At 35.6% G+C, this 15,091-nt stretch overlaps 1 protein-coding gene and 1 pseudogene across 1 annotated transcript; one reads left to right on the top strand and one right to left on the bottom strand.

Moving 5' to 3' along the window:
• LOC109060895 (stanniocalcin-like) lies at positions 1 to 2,639 on the bottom strand. The gene is made up of 4 exons (XM_019078049.2): positions 2,456 to 2,639; positions 2,088 to 2,230; positions 1,756 to 1,967; positions 1 to 890 (listed from the first exon to the last, which is right to left on the bottom strand). Exons 1-4 carry the CDS (start codon positions 2,565 to 2,567, stop codon positions 608 to 610), a joined length of 750 nt encoding a protein of 249 aa, XP_018933594.1. The 5' UTR covers positions 2,568 to 2,639; the 3' UTR covers positions 1 to 607.
• A 2,508-nt stretch (positions 2,640 to 5,147) lies between these two features.
• LOC109060856 lies at positions 5,148 to 13,564 on the top strand (annotated as a pseudogene).
• Positions 13,565 to 15,091: the final 1,527 nt, after the last annotated feature.

Raw genomic sequence — 15,091 nt, forward strand, 5'->3', positions numbered from 1 at the left:
GGAAGTTTTATTTCTATTCAAGCGCATCAACTATACAATATCACCAACATGAACAAAGTATGCCCTTCTTGATCCTACAGTATATAATATTTCCCATGACCAGCATAGGAAACATATTTGAAACATATCCAGAAATATGTACTTTTCTCTCTCTTAAAGAATAAAGACTCTTTCATTTCATTGTCATTTCAGATCACAATAAACAATATACTATATAAATTACATTTGGTAGGAAAAATAAATATAAATTATTTTCAGTGTACACTAATAAATACTTCTGTCCTGCCACTACAAGTTGATTAAGATGACAGGTTTCCTTTTTTTCAAAATTTCATGATAATATCCTGCACATCACAATTTAGCTTCTCTTGCATTAGGCCATAAACCAAAAATGCAATAAATATTGAGAGTCTAAAACATTTTTTCTGCTATAAATGACATTGGCATGTATATTGAATGTAATGCGATTAAAGAATCAAGTAGTCGTTGGTTTTTGTGAACTAAGCAAAGATTTGCACTAGAGGTGCACTAACTACTAATTACCATCTTCCACTTATACACATCAGCGTGATGCATGTTGCAAATGGAAAGCTGTGAAGATGTGACTCTAAGAGCTCCCTTCAACTGAGCGTTTCCTGGCGAAGAGGTGCGTGGGGTCCCTGTTGCGCAGGTTGGGTTGGATCTTGAACATGGGAGGCCAGCGGAAGCCGGTGTGGCCCTCCATCCCAGAAGACCCAGCGGCAGCAGGTTCGGGTGGGCAGGGCTTGTTTTGAAGCAGCTGGAAGAGTGTGGCCATATCAGGTCCCAGTCTGGCCACCAGCCCGGCTCGCACCACCTCCACGGTGTCTTCATCGCACTCCATCAAGCTCTGCAGAAGTGTGCTGTAGTACCTGCAACACCAAGGTATGATGCATTAGAATGCACAGTTGAATACACTCACTTCATACAGGAATAACAAAATGTAAAATTCTGTTAACATTTACATTTAGCCTACATATTTGTATGGTGTTCCTTTTTCTGTGGCAGAATTTTACTTAAAATTCTTTTTCATTTCATGTTGGTAAATCTCCAAAAATTTGCCAAAAACTTAGTAAACGTTATATAGCACCACAAAACAAGTTTAACTTAAAATTTGGTCTGTTCCTCAAACAAGTTTATCATATGGTGCCAGAAGATTTAAAATATAGTACACAATATCAAACTTATTTTAACGTAAAAACGGGTTTCCGGTGTTTTAAGTCGTACAAAAACAGCCCTTTATGGTTCTTGCTATTGCAAACTGTTATTTCATATCATATATCTTATCATTTTAATGTAAACTGGCTTGATATAAATAGTTTCACCCTTTACTGCACTAGGAAATCTAGCAGATTCACAGAAAATAGCTTACATCCTCCTTGCAAAATAATATGGAAAGTGTATTATTGCATTTATTACCTTACATTGTACAGTATATTGCATTAGGATTGTTATATTTTTTAACACCTTATAATTATTATATTTATTTTTATATTTTATGTGCATCATTGGTTTGGCAATAGCCTATTGTATAAAAGTAAAAAATGTACCTGAACAAATCGTATAGACTTCTTTAATGCTTTGAACTTCCATTATATAGAAAAGAACTGTATTATTTTTTTTTTCTTTGTTTCATGGAAGAAAGGAGTGAGTAAAGGAATAAAAGGACCGAATTTTAATTTGCATCTACTATCCCTTTAAGATATGCACCAATCGCGCACGCCAGTCAAGTATTACCTGTTTGGGAAGTGGCTGGGCACCTGGACCACGTCTCCGATGGCCTCAGGGTTGGATCTGGCCACATCGCAGATGTCAAGCTTCTTGTAGCATTCCTCCTGCACTTCAGCAATCATCTTCTGGAAGGTGGAACAGCGTTTGATGGTCTGGAAGACCTTGGTGGTGATACCGTTGGCGATGCACTTGATGCTCTCTTTCACAAACGTCTTACCCTGGAAAAAACGAACATGACTTGCATTCAGGGCTCTGCTTGCATTGCAAAACAAACAGAAAGTAAAAAGGCATAATTTGGATTCGCTAAGTAAAGGGTTCAGCTTAATGAGCGTTTGTACCTCTGTATTAAAAATTGCAGCAGTGTGGAGGAAGGCGTTGCAGATCTCATGCATGCCGTCAGTGTCGCAGGTCGAATTCTCCAGACATGCGAACGCTGCGCAGCCCACCTGCAGAGCTCCGTTCAGACAGCGGGCAACCTCAGCTGGAGGAAGATGTTAAATACGTTTTTAGGAGGTACTTTTGTTCAAAGAAGTGTGAAAGTGGACATTTTCACTAGGTAGGCAGATCTAAGTTGCTTAGATCTTGCTCAAAGGTGAAGTTCTGGGATTGAACCTACAACCTTCAGTTAGTAACCATCCTAAATTAACCATGCACACTCCTAAAAAACAAAAGCAGACAATTCAATAAAGGAAATAATACTACTTACTAGGGCTGTTGGCTGAGAATCGTGCTCGTCTTGGTTGTGCAGGTTCTTGATCTGTTCCAAACACAGATGCAACCAAAACGAGGAGTAAAAAAAATCCGCTTTTCAGGATCATGTCTGCACTTAGAACCAAACCAAGGACTCAGAACAGGAGGCGTTTGCTGATTCTGTGGGTTTGTGTTTCAGGTTGATGACAGCCTCAGCTTTATACAGATCTTCAGCTGAGCTTGACGGCTCATAAATCCCCACCATCACCAATCAGAACGCAGAATCCTGAAAGCTCAAACTTTCCGTATCTTCATCAATATTCATAGGATGATATTAATGCAGACCCACATGATGGTTTAAATTCTTGTTACAACACATTTTGAATGCTGTGTTCTGTGATGTAGATAAAAAAAGATACTTATTCCAAATACTGTCCATTTTAAAGTTGCACCTTATGCACTCTTAAAATAAAGGTTCCAAAAGGGATTTTTTTTCCATTCTTAATGTAAAGATATGAAGAACCTTCTTATGCCACAGAAAGTTTCCATTGACGGTAAAGGTTCTTCATGGAACCGTTGTTTCTTTAACTTTTAAGAGTGTAGCAGATCTTAACTGTTAAACACCAACTATCATAAACAATCTCAGATTTCTTATGTTTCTAAATGATGTTTGGTTTACATTTTCACCTGGAGGATCTTGATTAACCCTGTTCAGTAATGATATAGAAGATAAATGATTTTTCCCTCAGGCAGGTCATTCTCAATGACTTTGTTGAAAACAGCTACAGTGCATGTTTGGTTTGGATTTCATGTGACTGATTTCCTTTAAGCACATCTCTATTATTTGATGCTTTTGGCTGCGTTTCTTCAGAGAGTTTTGTTGACACTTTGCACAGGTAACTGTGCTAAAGGTACAGTACAAGCTGTTTTTGAAAATGCTGAAGGGTTTAATGAAAACAGACAGATGTAGCTTGTCAGAACTAGTTGACTAAGCATCCGTTCCCATCGTTTGCAGTGCTGGGTCTGACAGAGAAGCGTTTATCAGTGTCAAATCAGTGGATGTCGCAAAGGCTTTAGAGGAAGTGATGTGTTTTCCATGATGAATTTCATTAGCCTGAAGAAATTTCCTCCCCTAAAGGGTTAATTACACTGATAATGATCAAAGCGCTCACTGGTTTTGTAGACTAGTCTACACTGGGCTGGAGACGTAGCTATTTTGGTTTTATTACCTTTGTTCACACAGATGCCTGGTTGTTACTATTGAAGTAGGGCAGGAAAGTCACACCCACATCTTTACTGAATAACGTGAATGAGTAGTCTGAAGAATAAATACACACACACACACACACACACACACACACACACACACACACACAAGAATAAATAAAAAAAAAAAAAAAAAAAACACAGGCATGTAATTTTCCTGTAATTTTATTGACTCTCAGACTACATGGAAATTCTAATCAACCATTTCTCCTTCATGAGACACTGAAGTCATATTTACCTGAATTTTAGTCAACTTACCTGAGACATTTAGGGAAAAAGCTAAAATGTGTTTATGACATCATCACGTGCAGCAGGTATGAAGTTTTTTTTCTTAAGCAGAAAATATAAATGTTTGTTGCACAACATCAATAAATTCAACCTGAGAATTCATCACTATTCGGTCAGTTTCCAAAAATGAGGAAGGAAAGTTTTCATAGAATGAAGTGGGCTCCAAAAGTCTGAGATGATTTTGGAAATCTGGGATTTTTTTTCTCCAGTTTGAACCTGGAAATAAACAGAAAGTTGTTGAATTTTGAAAAGTAAAAAGGAAAGATGCATACATTTTGAAATATATAATGTCTAATATAAAAATAAATATAATGTAATGAAAAATATGTAATAGTAAGAAAAACATAAATCAAAAAAAAAATAAAAAAAAAAGGTTTTGCCCTATTATATCACTAATCAAATATAAGAAATTTAGTGACATTGAACATGTGAACATCTTTTCCTTTGAAGCACAAGAAGCTCTGTTGGAAATGATGGATCATCACGGCTTCTCATCAAATAAATAAATATTATTATAATTATTATTATTATTAAGGGTTTACAGGCCTAACAAATAGTAAAAGCGGTAGAAATTATGAATGCACATTTTCTGACCCAATTCTTTACTCAGATTAACATGCTGATATTATTTAATAATGACAGATTTTATATTATTATTTAAAGGATAAGGCATTTCAGTCACAGATTTTTAGACTTGACTTAATGACTTTATCTATGAACAACACAAAGCTGCAAACACAGATCTTCAGTCTACTAATATTTCATAGGTACAAGAGTTTGAAGTGAGTGTCAGATATACATGTCAGAAAGAGATGTCAGAAGTCAGAAAGAGCTTTATTACGAAATATGATTTTAAGTACCGTTGGTGGCATGAGGTTGGTAGTTACGAAGCTTGAGGTAGTTAAATGTGTCAACTATATTGATGTCTTTACGGCTTTTTCTTCTCAGCCACTCATTCTCAACAGCGTTTGTGTGGTGCGTCAGATTGCGCTGCTACATGCGGAAGAGAAACCAAGGAACACCGGGAATGTCACGAATCAGAAACCTCCAGCCGTCGCGCATTTCTGCTAATTCAGTCGGTGTATTTCACTCAAAGAATCTCAAGAACAATGTTTGGCTGGTAACATGGGTTAGCTAAGGTCTGGTTGCGGTAAACGCCGCATGCAACGGGTATTTTATTACCATCATCTTCATCTCTAAGATCACAAACTACTGCCAACCCGATGCATCCCTTCAGTTCACTTCGGTAAAGTTTTGCGCGTTCAGAAACGCATGTGCTTGTCTGGGATACAGTAATTGCCCTCTTGAGCAGGACATTACGGACGTGAGGAGAGTAACATAAGTTCAGGCTGTCTCAAAACCTAGTGAGCTGCCTACCTAGACAGCATTTGTCGGTTTTTTCAGCCCATTCTGACTCTGAGCCAGTGCTGCCAACTAATTTTCAGAGAAAGTTGCTAAAGGAAGGTCGATTTGTTGCCCTAAGTTGCTAAATGACGTTGTGATGTCATTGCGCGATGACGTAATTGCATAATCACATATAAAATAAAATTGTCACAAATTCAAATCTCAGAAAAAAAAACAAAAAACTATATTTTATATATGTCAATTTAGATTTGTTTGTAAAATAATATGCATAATATAATTAAATATAAATATCTGCATTTTTAAATACATTGAATTATTGAACACATTTTTGAATGATTACAATTTAAGTTTTTTTAATAGCTAGTAAACTAGTAATACTACACATTCTCAACAATTATGCTTTAAGCGGTGTATTAGTAGTTTGTATGCTACACTCTAAGAAATGTCTGTAAAAATAGGGCACGATCTAGTATGTTAATATGAAATCATTTTCCGTATTGTTTTTTTAGCTGCATTTTAAACTGCATTGTGTTTTCAGGTTACAGTGGATAATGGATATTATTATTATTATGATTATTATTATTATTATTATTAAATTTAACAATTGCAGATAACAGCTAACTTAATTCACGTGATGTGTGTACTGCTAGGCATCTTTGGTTTCCTCTTTTTGTGAAATTTGGATGGAAAATGTGTTCCTTTTTATTATCTGAGTCACTTATCAAAAGTTGCTAAAGGTTGCCAAATAATTTTTTAAAATGGCTAAGTTTGTTGCTAGGTGCTTTTGAAAGAAAAAGTTGCTAGGGTAGTCTGAAAAGTTGCTAAATTTAGCAACAAAATTGCTAAGTTGGCAACACTGCTCTGAGCGCGTTTAGAGATGCGGACGGGAAGCCTGTTGGTTTTTTTTTAAAACTGTTCTGTTGGATACTTAACTCTGATTGGTCATTAACGACGCTTTGGGTGTAACATTTGTATTCGTTTTTGGCTAAACGTATACGCTAACTGAGCTACTTTTATTTTTCTTGTAACTTTTGAGAGATATTTGGAGCGGGAGTCCCCAATTACAGCAGAAAAAAGCATTGTTATAATAATAGTTATCTCCAAAATTTTCTATGCAGACCAGAGTAATAGTAATATTTAATTTTGTTGCTATGATGTAATGGACTACTTTTTGTAGTGGAAGCTAAAAGATTATTAGCACAAATTTTATTTTTCTCGTAACTTATGCAGGAAAAACATGGTTATTATAAGAGTTTTAGGTTGTTACCAAAAATTTTCGCTAATAGTCTATACAAATTTGTGCTACTTTTTTTTGCTAGTCCCCAGTTAGAGCAGAAAAACATTATAATAGTCTTAAGTTATTTTTTTTTAATAGCCTATACAGTATATATATATATATATATATATATATATATATATATATATATATATATAAATCTATGTGGAGAAATAATAATATGTGAATTATTTTTGTTGCTACAATGTAAATGGACTGTTTTTTTTTTTCATAGTGAAAGCTTAAAGATATTTAAAATGGATGCTAAACATTGGTGCTGATAGCCTTGTGAGCAGCGTGCCAACATATAGCACAGTTGTGCTTTGGGTGTCCCGAGTTAGAATCCAGCCTGGTGGACTTTTCCCGATCCCGCCCCCCTCTCTCTCTCCCACTCGCTTCCTGTCAGATCTCCACTGTCCTCTCAAGAAAAATAAAAAAGCAGAAGCGTAAAATTACTCTTACAAGTAAAATATTTGATTCTTTACACATGGGAGAAGTATAAATATTCCTTACATTTCACAAACATTGACCATAAATTACTCTTACGAGTATATTATTTTTTTCTTTTATGATGGAATATAGTAAAATATGGATACTGCATTAACAACTTATTGTGATTGTTATATTACAAAGTTTTTATTGCCATTTAATGAAGAAGTCTGCTATCATTTTGTATCTGGGATATCATATATATCAATACTCACTTAATCTTTAGATTAATACCCATCTTGCTTGCATGTTGGGTATTAGTGGTATTCAGCCATAGTGGTGAACTTTTACCAGTGTGCAATCGAGAGCATCCTGACCAGTTGTATTACAGTCTGGTATAGGAACTGCTCAGTGGCTGACCTCAAAGCACTGCAGAGGATGGTGAAAACTGCCCAACGCATCACAGGAACACCACTTCCTGCTATTGAGGACATCCAGAGGAAACGCTGTCTATGTCAAACTCGCAGCATTCTTAAGGACTCCTCTCACCCTGACCATGGACTGTTTAACCTCCTGCCCTCTGGGAGGCGCTTCAGGAGCCTCCGGACAAGGACCAGCAGATCCAGGAACAGCTTTTTCCCTACAGCTGTCTCCTTGCTGAACTCTGCCCTCTGACACCCCCCACAACATACACACAGACTCCTCCCCCACTTCATCACTACATCTGACTGATTTATTTATTATTATTTATTTACAACAAACAAAAACAGCAAACTTGTTATTACTTGCACTACTGTCTGTTCACCCAGATACACTGAATAACCCATTTGCACACTGAAATATTTTCTATGCACTTTACTTTCCATTGCAATAGTGTAAATTATGTTCATAGTTCTGCCTATAGTGTACATACACTTTCACATATTCCATCTGTATAGTATGTTCATAGTACACCTATCTGTATATAATGCTGATAGTATTTAAAATTTAAAATCTGTAAATTATGTCCATAATACTTATCTGTATAGTTATTGTACATATTGTAGACCTTGTATATTCTGTACTTAAAGCTTATTGCACTTCTGGTTAGATGCTAACTGCATTTCGTTGCCTTGTACCTTGCATGTGTAGTGACAATAAAGTTGAATCTAATCTAATCTAATCTAATCTAATCTAATCTAATCTAATCTAATGTTTTGTTTAGGTGATTAATTAGTTTATTTTTTTTAAATAAATAGATATTATTATAAATTATAAATAAATAGTATATATATATATATATATATATATATATATATACACACATCGTTTACAGTATGCTTGATGACATTTTACATTTTTCCGTAGTATTTTGAGTTGCATGACTTTATCCATTGCTTTTAGGTCCCAGTTTACAGACATGGACTATAAGAGGCCTAATGTCGAGACCATTAAATGTGTGGTGATGGGAGACAATGCTGTGGGTAAAACGCATCTGATTTGTGCCCTCGCGTGTAACGCCACTCTTACACAGTACCAGCTCCTCGCCACCCATGTGCCCACTGTCTGGGCCATTGACCAGTATATAGTCTGTCAAGAGGTCTGGGTTTTATCTTTGCACTTATGATGCCTCAGAAGCAAAAATAAGTATTGTAACTCCAGTCCAATTCCAACTTGAATCCAAATCTCTTCTGGTTTTGAAGGTTCTGGAATGCTCCAGAGATGTAGTGGATGATGTGAGCGTGTCTCTTCGATTATGGGACACCTTTGGAGACCATCACAAAGACAGCTGCTTCGCTTATGGCAGATGTGTTTGTGGATTACATCTTTCTTGAAAAAGACTCTAGATGTTTTTTGAATGCTTTATTTTGTCTCTGCACACTAGATCAGACATGGTGGTCCTGTGCTTCTCCATTCCCAACCCCAATTCTCTGTTTCACGTGAAGACCATGTGGTACCCAGAGATCAAGCACTTCTGCACCAGTCATTCTGGTGGGCTGCCAGTTAAGACTGATTTATTGTTATGCGTGTGTCCTACGCCGTAGCCTACGCATAGACACACACCCTACGCCGTAGCCAACGCCGTGGCCTGACGTGCACCTCTCCAAAAATCTAACAGCGCGTCAATTCTACGCGGACCGCAAGCACTGTGATTGGTCTGCTAGAACCCCTTCCTCTGTATGTACTTGAGTTTGGTGTGTGTTTATAATGTGCACTTTAATATATTTTAATGTTACACCTTCTTATATAAAATAAAAACAAAGCAAAGAACAAGTGTCTTATCATTTTATTATACTACATAGCATTATACATCAGTATTTGTCCGCGATAAACAATGTTGATCTGCCGTGGTACAAGTCCTTGTGAAGATTGAAAGAATGCCATCTTCTCTTGTTCTGTTGTTGTCTCCTTTTGTAGTTTTAAATACTGATTTAATATTTATTTGTCGCCGTCATGGCTATAATAATGCTTCTCCGCCGAGCCGCTTCTTCTTCGGCTTTTGTCATGGTACTGCGGGTTACACCAGCAACATGCCCGTGGACACCGCAGACTAGCGGTTTGCACGTGTACTGCACGTCAACATGGACAACGACGCAGAGAAGTAAAAAATTAAAACTGACGCATAGCCTACAGCGTAAAGTCTAAGGCGTAGGTCTGACGCAGAAGTATAAATCAGCCTTTAGACCTGCGTTACGCTGACCTGGAGGCTGTTAACAGGTTCTACCCGGACGATAACGCAGAGCCATATAGTTAATATCAGTAATAGGCAGCATGCACGATACAAGGTAGTGGTCAGTAACATCTTCACTTTGAGGTACTATATCTATATCATTAAGATCAATTCCATGTGATATAATTAAATCTAGTGTATGATTAAAACAATGAGTGGCTCTGGTTATGTTTTGCTTGACTCCAAAAGAGTTCATTAAGTGTGTACAACAAAAATTACAATAATAGGGCACTATGATTTGTTTCCAGGCCAGAAATGTTGGTGTTTTCTGGATTTTTTATTATCAAAAAATGCTGGTAATCACATGAAGGCATGAAACATTAAAAATGTAATTTATGTTTCCAAATGAGATCAGATGAAAGGCAATTCCTATTTTTTTATTTGGCAACTGAGATGGCGCTCATTCACACAGAAACACGCAAAACTTGCAGACTTCAAAATTAAATGTGGCATTAATATTCAATATTCAAAGTGTACAGCCCTACTTTTGATTAATTCATCCAACATTTGCCAGATTCAGTGACATTCCGTGTAATACTGTAAATGACATTTTATGACTGGATGCCCCAATTCCATCCCGTTTCATTATCCTCCGCCTCACAGAAGCATCTGTTTTGCTGCAATAAACACTTCTTTCTTTATACCCCAGATGTGGTGTTTAAACTGGATGATGGTACCGTTCAGACCCATAAACCCCTGCTCATCTCCAGCTGTGATTGGATGGCAGCCATGTTTGGAGGGCCTTTTGTCAAGAGCTGTACTAAAGAGGTAGAGCAATCATAAACATCACTGTGTCAAAAAGATAAATCACTTGTATCATTTGATAAATTGTGTAATTCCACTTGTCTTTTTGTCCTCTGCGAGATTTGAAACAGTATTACACTGATCTTTGTTTCAGAGTCTTTAGAGTTTAAAGACATCTGCTTCTGATTTATGCCATTTTTTGCATTTGTGTAAAGCTTTTGTCATGACTTGCTGTGTTTCTGCAGGTATTGTTCCCAAACACGACCCGTAGTAGCATGCAGGCGGTGCTGGAGTATCTCTACACGGGATGCTTTTGCGCCAGACCTGACCTGGACGCCATGGAGCTCATAATCCTGGCTAATCGCCTCTCCCTGCCTCACCTGGTCGCCCTCACAGGTCTGATGATTGAATATCATGTAATATTACAACTTAAAATAATTGTATTCTATTTGAATTTTTTTTTTTTTTTTATTCCTGTGATCAAAGCTTAATTTTTTTTAGCATCATTACTCTTTAGTGTCGAGTGATCCTTTGGAAATCATTCTATTATGCCGATTTGCTGCTACCAGCATTGAAAAAAAGTTGAACTGCTTAATATTTTTCAGGATCCTTAATGGTTTTTTTTTTTTTCAGGATTCTTTGATGAATGTTGAATTAAAGCGAACAGCATTTATTCAAAATATAAACATTTTGTAACAATGTTAAAGCCATTTCTGCCAATTTTGGTCATTTTAATGTATCCTTGTTGAATAAAAAAAAATATTTTTTTTATTTAAAAAAATAAAAATGTAATTTATTTTTTTAAGAAATTAAAAAAAATGTCAACAGTAGTGTAAATATTCAGATTTTTTTTAGATACTGGATATGCGGTCTACCCTTTAAATTGAATTAATAATGATCACTATTCAATTTAATTGAAGTTTAGTAGCATGAATATTGTGAATACTCCTTTGAGAGGTTTATTCATGAGGGTGAATATATGATTACAGAATATAAATTTTTGGGTGTTTTGCTGCAGAACTGCATACTGTGACTTTTCTGAATAGAAGTTGAAGTGCAAAAGTTTTTTCATAAAGCTTTAAAGTTATCCTTTCCTTTATTGATTAACAATGTTGTGCAGAGTTCACAATCACAGGCATTTTAGATTTGTTGAGTTCACTAAATAAGAACCTGCATGAGGAAATGCTCTGGGATTTGGTGTGAAGTCAGACGTATTTTTGCAGCCTTCCTGTGACGGTTCACGTGGTTCTTTCTGTCATGCATGACTGGTCAAGCTGAGTCACTTGCTTTACTAAAGTCTCTCAGGCTAAGCATTTCATGTCTAAGGAGTTCTTTGCCATAAAGTGTGATTCTGTAGACAACTCTGCTGATGTAATAATGAAACTAAATGGAATGATTTCTGCAATGCATTCAGCAGGGCTTGCTTGCCATGGTTGAACTGATATAGACTGACTGTGGAGAATGAGTTAACTCACACTAATGTCATTACAAACCATTCAGTGGAACACAAACTCTGAGATATTTAGCACATCGGGCACATGTTCAATGACCCGGGCATGAAGAAACAAAATGAAAAGTTCATAGCATGAACTCCATTAGGTTATATTTAAATTGAAGTTGTGAATTGAAGCTTAATTTTGGTTACAAGACACAAGCGAACCAGGAACTTTGATGTTTCTATTACCATTGGAAAGATTGAAGTCAGTCATAGAAATTAATTTTATTCAGCAAGGATGCATTAAATTGATCAAAAGTTGACGGTAAAGACATTTGTTACAAAAGATTTACATTTGAAATAAATAGTGTTCTTAAAAAAAAATTCCACAAAAATATGAAGCAGCACAGTTTTTCTTGATATTGATGATAATAATAATAAATGTTTCTCCAGCAGTAAATCAGCATTTTAGAATGTTTTTTTTTTCTGAAGGATCCTGTGACACTGAAGACTGGAGTAATGATGCTGAAAATTCAGCTTTTTATCGCAGGAATAAATTACATTTAAAAATATATTTTAACCCAAAACAGTTCATTTAAGTTGTAATAATATTTCACTAAATCCATTTTACTGTATTTTAGCAGCCTTGGTGAGCATAAGAGACTTCTTTCAAAAACGTTTATAAATCTCACTGACGCCAAACTTTTTAATGATAGTTTAAGTCTATATGTTTTTGATACAACAGGAGCGCGAGTAAATTCTGATATTTTTTTTGTCATGTGTTTTCAGTTCCACTGTGCCTACCAGCTCACCGATTGGTGTCTTCACCACATCTGCACCAACTACAACAACGTGTGCCACAAATTCCCCAAGAGACATGAGGGCCAAATCAGCAGCAAACATTTGACTTTCATTTCTTTTATATTTTTTGTATTTTAGTGGTATTGAGATATAGTTGTTGTTAATATTCTTATATTTTTCTATTTTTCCAAATATTTAATAATACTTTTTTTTGTCATATGATTAATTTGTTTTTCAAAATGTCCATATTTTGTTGTCAAGATTGTTTCTGACAAATAAAAAAAGATAAAAAAGAAAAGAAAAAATGTGATTATGACTTAAATTACTGCTTTCAGGAAGTTTGCAATGTATAGGTTTAAAAAATAGTTTCTTAAGTCTAGTGTTGTATGTTTATATTTATGTTTAACTAAAAATATATATCTTTTTTTTTACCATTTATGTTTATTACAGTAACCCTGTTGGATGCATGTTCATTTGCATTTTCAGAGAACCAAGAATACTTTGAGAAGCACCGCTGGCCTCTAGTCTGGTACCTGAAGGAGGACGACCACTACCAGAAAGCTCAGAAAGAGCGGGAAAAGGAGGACTACCTGTCCCAAAAAGGCCAAAACAAGTGTAAATGGGTGCTGTGGAATCTTCCCTCTTCATCTTCTTCATCCTCCTCTTCCTCAGACACCTCTGCTGTTATTTGAAGAGACGAGGGTGAGATCCTCCAATCTTTCTGCTTTTTCCACAGCCGGTTTCAGATCAGCATCTCATCAGTCATGCTTTAAGTCCTGCACTTGGAAGTGTACAGGCTTCACACAGGACACGGCCGCCAAACAGGTCTAGATGTAAAATGTTTACCAAATGTGACTACAGTCGTTCTGCTTTTAAGCAAAACAGGTAGGCATTTCATCTCAAAGCAATGAAGAAACTTTGCTGTGTTTTAGTGGTTCTCAACTGATTTTACTTTGCACATCAAATGGTGAGTCAAAAATTGCTTATCATAAAAAATTTATTAAATGTATTGCTGTTATATTATTTATATACTATTATAGTATTTATTAACATTTTGAATAAGCTTTAATCTTTATATTTTCTGTTACTACTTTAATTTTAGTACATTTGTTATTGTCATTTTTGACTAAATTTTAATATTGAACATTTTGATATTTTATTTCTTTTTAGCTTCAATTTATTTGCAAAACCAATAAATAAATTCCTATCTAATACAAAAACCTCCAAAATACCTTTATATTATGCAAAAATATCATTTGATGGCATAATTGTACGATTAAATATCCTGCATATTTATGTATATAGTGTTCAAAATAGCTTGCTACAATACTGCCTGTTCTATTTTTACAGTAAGTAAAAATGTACTCAAGAACAATGTACTCTGCACAAAATATTATATCCCACAATGCAAGGAGCTCAACCTGACCTTCCACTTTCAGTATGACACAGACAAATTAACTGCTTCAGTGTTTTAAATTTTAAGAAAAATATAATATTGTATTAAATAGCAAATTACACATTTCATCTATGAGATGATAGCTGGATGCCATTCCCCGATTTAAACAAAGATCATGTGACAATGTAGCATACTTCTGTTTGAAACGTGTCCCGCAATGCAATGCATTCTGTTTTACAAACTATGTTTAAAAAAACTGCAGGCAGGATTAATATACACTGTGCAATACTTAATAAGCAGTATGCTAGCAGTAGCTAAACATCTTAATTTTCTTGTTAAATGACCTCAGTATCTTATGAACCACTAAAATAACTCAGTCTGGAGTGTTTTCAAAAGATTTCAACATGTGCCAGTCAAGTTTGATTAAAGCGAAGTATCTACCTCCTTAACTTAGATTTATAAAGTCTTACTTTAAACCTTAAGTAGCTGTTGACATTTCCAACAGACCTTCACCCTACTTCATCAACTCTCTGATGCTTCAGTGACGTCAGATGTAGATTGAAGATGGAGCTGACCTCTGACCACAAAAGAGCAAGAAATGAGAAAGCCCAGAAATGAGTGATGGAGGGAGAGCAGACAATGAGCGCAGGACGCTGTAAGAAATTGAGTATGGAGAAGCTATTTTATTTTCAAGCTATTCATTTAGCTGACCCTGAACAGCAGACACCGCCTGTCAACCTTCTATTGACACATAAGAGAGAGACCTGACAATGTTGAGAAAGAGATTATTTAATTTTTGTATGATTGTATGATACATATCATTCCTTTTTGGTAAGTATACATGCACAGTTTTGTCAAACCAATAAAGTAAATCCAATTAAAACGCAATTAAACTGAAAGGAGAAAACTTGAGTATGAAATAGGAAAAATCAAATATTCAGT

The sequence above is a fragment of the Cyprinus carpio genome, chromosome B10 (assembly GCF_018340385.1).
Source record: "Cyprinus carpio isolate SPL01 chromosome B10, ASM1834038v1, whole genome shotgun sequence".
Taxonomy (NCBI): domain Eukaryota; kingdom Metazoa; phylum Chordata; class Actinopteri; order Cypriniformes; family Cyprinidae; genus Cyprinus; species Cyprinus carpio.